Here is a 10237-nt window from a genome sequence, read left to right on the forward strand (position 1 = left end):
CAACATTTTTATAATCACAAAAATACATAAACTCATATTTATGCATAAGTTAATTACCCTAACCTCTTAGAACTCAAAATTTAGTCTTCACTAATTATTTGACCATAATTAACCCATATTTTATAAAATTGTTCATAAATGGTCCAAAATTACAAAAATAAGCTATTAAACTTCAAATAAATCACAAAATTTCAAATAAATTCAAAATTTGAAATTTAAACTCATGAACATTCTGGAAAAATACCATGACACTCATAATGTTCAAAAACTTAGGTTAAAAATTTCGAAATTTTCCCGGAAAAACAATGTTGCGGTTTATCGATTTTAACTAAAATAATCATAAAAACATGGAAAAATTATTTTCATTAACTTTTCAATTTTAGATCTGAAAAATATAATAAAATGCAACATTAGACGTTTTTCCTAAGTCATAGATTATGTTTTATTAATTTTCCACTAATAATGTCACTATTTATGCTATTTTTCTTCAAAAATTCATAAATCATGCAAAAAGACTTCTTTATAGCCAATTATTTTACACACATCTTGTAAAATTGCATGTGACAACATATTAATTTTCTATGACCAGATTCTAAATTTAACTCATATTAACCTATTTTTCACCTAAATCCGAATTTAATAATGAAAAATTCATTTTCCGAGCATAACAAGTCCAAAAATTATGAAAATTTACAGGTTATCTCAAAATAATATATATGACAACATATCCAAAAATCAATGGAAAATTCAAAGTATAGCTAATTCTAGACCAAAAATGACATTTTTACTCATAAAATCACATTTAAATGCCATTATTGTAAATTATGAACAATAAAAATCCGAAAAATTAACCAAAATATCCTAAAACATTTTAGGACCAGAAATATTAACATGCATGGATTAATTTCGTGATATATCATAATAACACAAATTTTACAAGTTTTATTTGTTATTCTTATAACTCGGAAAAACTTTTAACCAATTTGCATGCAAACAATCGTGGCTCTTGATACCGATTGAAGGAAATGTAGATTCATATACATACTAACATACTCATATATGTTTAAATAATTTGTCATAAAATTAAATGTGGATTTTATGCATGCAAACAATATAATAAAATAGAGAAGAAATCATATCCTTACATTGAAATTTCGGTTCAAATGGGCACAAAAGAAATCTCCTTTTCTTTTGTTCTTGAGCTTTCCTTTAATGGAAGAACAAGATCCAAGTGTAGGATCTCTCCTTAGGAATAATACCCAAAGCTAACTCTTAATCTAATTAATATTATTTGAGCTAGTATAATATTAATCTAGTGAAAAATTGAACCAAAAATGTTTGGTTTTTGGGTTTTCAAAACCGGTTGAGAGAGAGGGATTTTAGAGGATTTTTATCTTTCTAAAACTTAATCTTTTTAGAAGTTGGAATGAATGAATAATCTTACACACTATTACATGTAGTGTATGGCAAAAATAAAAGACAAAAACCATTTGCCTTTTCCTTTGTCCAACCGTGTAAGAGGGAAGAAGGGGGGAAGGAAAAGACCCAATGCATGCCCTTGTTTGCCTTCACAATGCAAACTAGGGTTGCATGGCTACTAAAGCATATAATTATTATGTTTTCCACTTATAATGCAAACACAATATTTAGCTCAATTCTCCTCCAAATTTCGGCACATTGGATAACATGGTATCCATTTTATTTTTGTCAATTTTGTCTTATGTCACATGTCATGTGTCACACAAATTTGTTATGTATTTTTAACGTATTAAAAATCAACGTATTAATAAAAATACGTCATATACAAAATCGACTTAGTAATTCATAATTACTTGTGCCAAAATATTTTACCAATTTATAAATCATATTTATAATAATTCATTCAAATTTAATTGTTTCCTTAAACAATAATTTCATCCGAGTAATGATACAATTCAATTACTTAGACCGTATCTCATTTAATCACATTTCAATTTGATACGTAAATTTTACTTCCAAAATCGTCCGTCAATTTTCAAGTGATTTAATTAACTCGTAACATTATACGATTAATTAAATGATCAATTAAGAGTGTTGCCCTATAGGTATGACCTAGGGGGTCAACTGATCACCACCGTCACACGACAGTAATGTCAAACTCTAGTCAGCCAATCATTACCGATATATGTTGACCAGTTGACAGTATAAATACTTCCCAATTGTATTCTTTAAAATGAGATTTAATAATGATATTTAAATCATATGATCGCACTATTGTTGAGGACACATTTCCCAACATAAACAATCTTAAAAACCAAAATACAAAATTGAAATACGAATGTCTGATCTTGTTTTCAGCAAAAATAAAAACTGGAACTAAAGTTTTATTGAATAACTATGAAGAGTGAAGTATTGAGTTCTTGAGTAGTTAGCTTCCAGTTATGCATTCATAGGATCCACGCCATCTACCACATTGTCGTCCAAGTTTATATCGTCCAAATATGTAGAAGTAATTGGATAAAGTATGTTAAAAACTTAGAATGTGTTATAATACAATTAGCCATTATGAGAATTTTGAAGCTACTAAGCTGCTGCATCTTACCTTTCTCAAGATTTTCCAAGTCTTCCAAGAGGTCGTCTACATTAATTTGTTCTCCAGCCATACGAAACCAGTCTTGAGCGCAAATAAGAGCTTGAACCATCTTTAATACAAGATATATATAATCAGAATGAAGAAATAAAAACAACATTGTATGATATTAAAATTTGTGATAATAAAATATTAAAAAATTACCTTTGGAGTTAATGAGCTTCGAAACTGATCAAGAGTGCGCCCTCCCGCACTGAATGCTGCCTCCGAGGCAACAGTAGATATTGGCATTGCAAGTACATCTCTGGCCAGACGAGAAAGAACGGGAAAGCGAGGACTTTGAAGCTTCCACCATGATAGTATATCGAAGGGTGTTTCTTCAGAATCATGAATTAAGTTAGCCTCATTCATATACCTTTGTAACTCGGTCTTTATAAGTCCCCAGCCTCCTGGGCCACTTGAGAGCTTTCTAATTTGACTCATTATTTGTCTATGCACCTGATTTCCCCTTAGAACAGCACTAACTGATGAACAATTACCCACTGATGCAACATTACTGGACAGTCTAGTATGAGAATTTGAGGGTTTATATTTCATCCAATACTCATCAAAAAGATCCTCCAATTCACGTTTTACTTTATCAGTCATAAATTCTCCCTTAACATCTTCATACATATCAGATAAAGCAATCTGAATGCCAACCAACTTCACTCTAGGATCAAGAATTGCTGAAATATATATCAATGTATTCATTTTGTTTATATTACCCCAATATTTATCACACTTCGTTTTCATCTCACTTGCCATATCACTAAAGGTTTTATCAGAACCACTATCCAACTTTGAAATCATATCATATATAGAAACAATATCAAAGAATAAGGAGTTAGCAGTGACATATAAAGATCCAGAGATACGTCGAGTCAAATCATAAAAACCTTCTAAAAACACTGATATGTATCTGACTCTTTCCCAATCAATAGCATTGGGGATACCCCCTACTTCTCCTTGAAGCTCAATCATAAAATGGGGATCTTTCCTTGCATATTTACCAAAAGCACTCTCAAATTTTTGAGCAGTATTCAACATAATGTAGGTAGAATTCCACCTAGTACACACATCAAGACACAAAGAAGCCTTACTTTCTATAGACTCTGATTCGACACACTCATTAAATCGTTTAAGCCTACTAGGAGATTGCCTAATAAATTTCACAGCAGCTCGAACACAGTTAACCGAACTCTCATAGACTTTCAATCCATCGCACACTATAAGATTCACAATATGTGCAATGCATCTCATATGCGTGTACCTTCCATCAGCTACACAATCACCTCTTCTTTGCATATTTGCTCTGATCAGTGAACAAGCAACATCATTGCTACTAGCATTATCAACTGTTATGGTAAAAAGCTTAGACAACAATCCCCATTCCCCTAAACATTTCTCAATGGCATCAGCAATGGAATCACCCTTATGACTAGAAATAGTACAAAAGTTCAGGATTCTCTTTTGTAACTTCCAGTCATTATCAATGAAATGGGCTGTGAGACACATATAATTAATTGTTTGGATAGAGGTCCAAGTGTCAGTAGTAACACAAACTCGTTGACAAGAGGTTTCAAGAAATTCTTTCAATTTCAACCTTTCACTCACATATAAGTCGTAACAATCACGTGTAATTGTACTACGCGAAGGCACACAAAACTCAGGGCATGCAACATTCACAAAGTGCCTGAATCCAGGCTTCTCAACAAACCTAAATGACAATTCATCCAAAATGATCATGTAACTTAAAGCCTGACGAACATCATTTTGATTAAATGTCCAATTCGTTAACTTAATCTCTCCTTTTTCACCAATTGGTTCCAAAACCAATTTCTGCTGTGTTTCTCTATCCTTATTATCAGGATTTTTAATACAAGTCTTATAATGCCTATTCAAATTTTTGGTACCATTGACACTGGGTTTAGCTTGGTAGATAATATCGCAGTACTTACACTTAGCAATTCTATTACCAGCAGCATCCTTACCTTCATCAAAGTGATCCCAAGCTTTTGATCTTTTTGAGATGGGTTTCCTTTTCACAAGTAATCTTTTTGTTGTCTTCGACCTCCTCTTAACAGGCTCTTGTGATTCTACTTCAATATCGATTGCCTCAACATCTTCCTCAATTTGCATGAAGTCTACATCCTCACCAAATCCAGTTGCCATCTGTATATATAAAAGAAAAAATAATGTCAGAATGTCAATAACAAGTTACTTTAAACATTACACTGACACATATCACTAAAAAAATGAAGAATACATGGCATGTTGGATCCATTACTTTACCTTCTTGGTTTGCAGTGCAGTACAAAAGTTTGTTTATCCCTATTTATAATAAGGGGTAGGGTTTAATAATTTGATGAAGATCAAAGAGCAGCCGTGATAACAATCTAAAGTAAAGATTTGATTATATCTCTTTACTGGATTTAAAAAGATCATATAATAACAAACTAGGGAAAAAATAATACTAGTAAAATTTTATTTTATAATCTTATTCTTACTAGATTTAAAAATATCATATGAAATTATTGGTTATAAAATTCGGTCCACGGTCCGGTCCACGGTCCTTTCGGGTTGGTCCAGGACCGGACCGAAGACCAAAGTAGTGAAATTTGGTGGACCGTGGACCGGACCGTATATTATTCGGTCCGGTCTGGTCCGAACCAAATGGTCCGGTCCGGTCCGGTCCGGTCTTTGGTCCGGACCACCGAGTGAACACCCCTAATATAAATGCTCATATTCTGTTAAATTTTATTTACAAGTATGACTAAAAAGACAAATGTTAATATTTCCTTTTCCTCCATACTTGTAGTTCATTACAATGAATCCATCAATTGCTACTACACCGATAACTATTGAGTCTTGCCACAATGGTTTTGACGACGTTTGCTTCAACAATGATTTCGACACTAATAGAGAACTTCATTTTGGGATAGGTTCGGATGTAAACATAAACTTCATCACTTCTTCTAAACCTCCTACTACTAGAAGATCTCTTATGAGCCGGTCTCAGGAAGACCGCCTCATAAAATCTATAGGATCTTTATCTTTGGAAGAGAAAGATGCCGAAACTAGTGGGAGCTCAAGCAATCAAGTTCTTGCTTCCAAGGGTAAAAAGTTCAAGAAGAAGGGAAAGAAAGGGAAAAACTTCAAGCAAGTTGAAGATGAATGCCATTATTGCTATGGCATGGGACATTGGCTTAGGAATTGTCCCATATATTTGCGAAATATAAGGGAAGGAATCATCGTTCCAAAAGGTAAAATTCCTAAGGAAATTTATGTTATTGATGTAAATTATACTTCCACTACGACATGGGTACTGGATACCGGTTGTGGTTCTCACCTTTGTAATCATTTACAGGGGTTAAGAGACGTGAAGAGGCTTAGCAAGGGAGATGTGGATCTACGCCTTGGAAATGGAGCTCGAGTAGCGGCCGAATCCAAGGGAACTTATGTATTAGCTTTGCCTAATGGATTTGAGTTGTATATACATAATTGTTTTTATGTGCCTACACTTTCTAAAAACATTATTTCAATCGCTATGTTGGACATGGACGGTTTTTGTTTTGTCATTAAAAACAATCGTTGTACTATTTCAAGGAACGACTTGGTTATAGGCCAAGCTCCTTCCATTAATGGCATTTACATTTTAGAAACCTCGAATCCGACTAATGACATATACAACATTCAATCAAAGAAACTCAAATCAAGTGATCCAAATGAATCGTTCATTTGGCATTGTCGATTAGGTCACATAAACGAGAATCGCATCAAAAGATTAATTTCGACTAATGTGATTACACCATTTGATTATCAATCATATGGAACATGCGAATATTGCCTTCTAGGCAAAATGACTCGTAATCCTTTTAGCGGTAAAGGAACTCGAGCAAGTGAACTATTGGGACTCATACATACCGATGTGTGTGGACCAATGAGCATCACCGCTCGAGGAAATTATGACTACTTCATAACCTTCACCGATGACTTGAGTAGATATGGGTATATCTATTTAATGAAGCATAAGAGTGAAGCTTTTGAGAAATTCAAGGAATTTCAAAATGAAGTAGAGAACCAATTGAACAAAAAGATAAAAGCACTACGATCCGATCGCGGTGGAGAATATCTTAGCCATGAATTCGATTCACACTTGAAAGATTGTGGTATTATATCACAACTTTCTCCACCCGGAACACCACAACTCAATGGTGTTGCCGAAAGGAGAAATCGAACCCTACTTGATATGGTTCGATCCATGATGAGTCAAACCGAGTTACCGAACCCGTTTTGGGGATTTGCGATTCAAACCGCAATAAGATCTTTGAACAATTGTCCCACCAAAGCCACCGAGAAAACTCCATTTGAGATATGGAAAGGAAGAGTTCCTAATCTATCCTACATGAAAATTTGGGGATGTGATGCTTATGTCAAAACCAAAAATGACAATAAGCTAGCCCCACGATCTGAAAAATGCACCTTTGTAGGCTATTCTAACACCCGAGGTTATTACTTCTATAAACCTCAAGAAAACAAAGTGTTTATGTCTTCTGAGGCTGTCTTCTTAGAAAGAGAATTTATTTCTATGAGACAGAGTGGGAGAAATTTTGAACTTGATGAAGTTCAAGAGCCACAAACCGAGGTAGAGACGTAAGAAGATGTTCCTTCGTCGTCTAGCGCGGTTGTCCCTCCACCACTTAGAAGAACGAGCCGAGTTATTCGCCATCCCGATCGATATGTGGGACTTATCAAAGAAGATGGAACACTCGATGTGTTGTTTTTAGCAAGTGACGAGCCCGCCACCTACAAAGCCGCAATCTCTAGTCCAAATTCCTTCTTATGGCTTGAAGCCATGAAGTCCGAGATGGATTCTATGCATGAAAACCAAGTTTGGAACTTGGTGGATTTGCCTAAAGGGGCAAGACCTCTTCAATGCAAATGGATTTTCAAGGTCAAGAATGGCATAGAAGGACATGATGATGTCTACAAAGCTAGGCTAGTGGCAAAAGAATTTACCCAAGTCCAAGGTCTTCATTATGATGAAACCTTCGCCCCCGTAGCCATGCTAAGATCCATACGGATTTTTTTAGCGATTGCCGCATTTCATGATTATGAAATATGGCAAATGGATGTCAAAACCGCTTTTCTAAATGGGCATTTAGAAGAGGAGGTGTACATGATACAACCCGAAGGTTTTGTTGATTCTAAAAATCCTAACAAAGTATGCAAACTTAAGAGATCCAATTATGGACTTAAGCAAGCATCAAGAAGTTGGAATCATCGATTCGATCATGTGATAAAAGAGAATGGTTTCACTCGAAGTGTTGAGGAACCATGTTTATACATGAAATTTAGTGGGAGCAATGTTGTGTTCCTAATCTTGTATGTCGATGACATACTACTCATCGGAAATGATATTCCGATGTTGTCTTCCGTTAAGAAGTGGTTAGGTAACCACTTCCAAATGAAGGATTTAGGAGAAGCACAACACATATTAGGTATCCGGATCCATAGAGATAGATCCAAGAGGATATTGGCACTAAGTCAAGAATCTTATGTTGATAAGATTCTTCGACGTTTCAGCATGGACAAATAAAAAAGGGGATTGGTACCTATGGTAACTGGGACAATATTGAGCAAGTCTCAATCGCCCTCTGAACCCCATGATGTTGAACGCATGAAGTTGATCCCTTATGCTTCCGCTATTGGATCAATCATGTACGCCATGATATGCACACGTCCTGATGTCTCGTATGCCTTGAGCATGACGAGTAGATATCAAGGAAATCCAGGTGAGAGTCATTGGATAGCCGTCAAGAACATCCTTAAGTACTTGAGAAGAACTAAGGATTCTATCTTAGTGTTTGGAGGAGACACCGAGCTCCGTGTTAATGGATACACGGACTCAAGTTTTCAAACGGATAGAGATGACATGAAATCACAAGCTGGTTTTGTTTTCATGCTCAATGGTGGTCTTTGTTAGGCTGGAGAAGCTTCAAGGAAGTTTGTGGATGCGGATTCAACAACGAAGGTGAGTACATTGCGGCATCGAAGGCTGCGAGGAAGGAATTTGTGTGGATCAGGCAATTCACGGAAGGTCTAAGAGTAGTACCTACCGCCAATGATCCCATCACTCTCTATTGTGATAATAGTGGGACGATCTTCCAAGCCAAAGAGCCAAAGTCTAGTAATAGATCTAGACATGTACTTAGAAAATATCATGTAATAAGAGATTTCATTGAAAGAAAGGAAATTGCGATATGTAAGGTTGGGACGGATGATAACATAGCTGATCCGCTCACCAAGCCTTTATCACAGGCTAAGCATGATGGACATGTTGCGTCCATGGGACTTAAACGCATGCCAGTTTTATGTTAGATTTTGATATGAAATAAAAGAGTTGTTTTATTTGCTCATATGCATAATCACATTTGTCTTTTATTTTTCCATTACTTTGTCATATTCAAATGGGTTGTGGAGACAAGATTGAACCCCATTAAAGTGAACTAAATTGACATAGTAATCGCCCATAGTCACTTGTATGAGGTGACGTCTCGAAGTGACTAGAGTGTGAAGCGATTGATGGCAAGTTCAAGTGCCATAGAGTCATATGAGAATGACTAGTCGATCACATAGGCAGACTGTTAGAAACACTTTGTCGGGCTAATGACCGCTTATAGAGTTCTGGCAAATTTATATAGCCTGGTCGTGGCGAGAGCTACTATAGTATTCTAATGAGTCAATTCTTTTGACTAAAGACTGTTCGCCTAAGGTGGCACAGTTTGAGATGAAATTTGATTTATGTTACTACGACCTTCGTAAATGGGGTCAAATGAGCATATTTTGGGTTATGATGGCTGTGGCTAGTCGAAGGGAATAAGTGCGATAAGAATTGTCCATCCCTTGTCAGGGTTATAACAATATCTCAGGGCCACTCGAGGAGTAATGAACTGGAAATGCGTGGCCACGCTCGGAAGGTATCTATGGTAGATAATTCCGGTCAATCAGTTATTCTCCAGATTGAGGAAACCACTCTAGATATGATCACTTGCAAGTACAACCTGAAAGACACCTTGCATTGAGTGGGAGATAGTAATAGGATTACAGAATTGGTGACGCACACTTGTCGAGGACAAGTGGGAGATTGTTGGAATATGTGTCCTCCGACAATAATGCGATCACAACTGTTGATCATAATGATCACATGTTTAAATCTCATTTTAAGAATACATGTGGGATGTAATATTTTCTGATCAACTGGTCCACACATATCGGTAATGATTGGCTGTCTAGAGTTTGACATTACTGTCGTGCGACGGTGGTGATCAGTTGATCCCCTTAGGTCATACCTATAGGGAAATACTCTTAATCGATTATTTAATTAATCGTATGCCGATACGAGTTAATTAAATTGCTTAAAATTGACGGATTATTTGTGAGTAAGATTAACGTGTCTTATTATAATTCGATTAAATTAGATACAGTCTAAGTAATTGAATTGTTTTATTACTTAGATAAAATTATTGTTTACGAAACAATTTGAAATTGAAATTGAATGAATAATTTATTATAAATACAAGACGTTGTAATTTATAATTTGATAAACCGTTTTGGTACAAGTAA

General features: G+C 35.4%; 1 protein-coding gene across 1 annotated transcript; it reads right to left on the reverse strand.

The window, feature by feature from the left end:
• Positions 1–2418: 2418 nt before the first annotated feature.
• Positions 2419–4895, reverse strand: LOC141651572 (zinc finger BED domain-containing protein RICESLEEPER 2-like). Its single transcript, XM_074459277.1, has 4 exons — positions 4878–4895; positions 2774–4783; positions 2582–2681; positions 2419–2513 (listed from the first exon to the last, which is right to left on the reverse strand). The coding sequence occupies exons 1-4, from the start codon at positions 4893–4895 to the stop codon at positions 2419–2421; spliced, it is 2223 nt and encodes a 740-aa protein (XP_074315378.1).
• Between the last annotated feature and the right edge of the window lie 5342 nt (positions 4896–10237).

Source organism: Silene latifolia, chromosome 4, assembly GCF_048544455.1.
Source record: "Silene latifolia isolate original U9 population chromosome 4, ASM4854445v1, whole genome shotgun sequence".
NCBI lineage: Eukaryota > Viridiplantae > Streptophyta > Magnoliopsida > Caryophyllales > Caryophyllaceae > Silene > Silene latifolia.

What these genes read in the sequence shown, in the direction of transcription:
- LOC141651572 (XM_074459277.1), bottom strand. An exon ending in GAAGCTCATTAACTCCAAAG is followed by an intron (nt 2,682 to 2,773) that starts GTAATTTTTTAA and finishes CTTGTATTAAAG; the next exon opens with ATGGTTCAAGCTCTTATTTG. An exon ending in CTTGGAAAATCTTGAGAAAG is followed by an intron (nt 2,514 to 2,581) that starts GTAAGATGCAGC and finishes ACACATTCTAAG; the next exon opens with TTTTTAACATACTTTATCCA.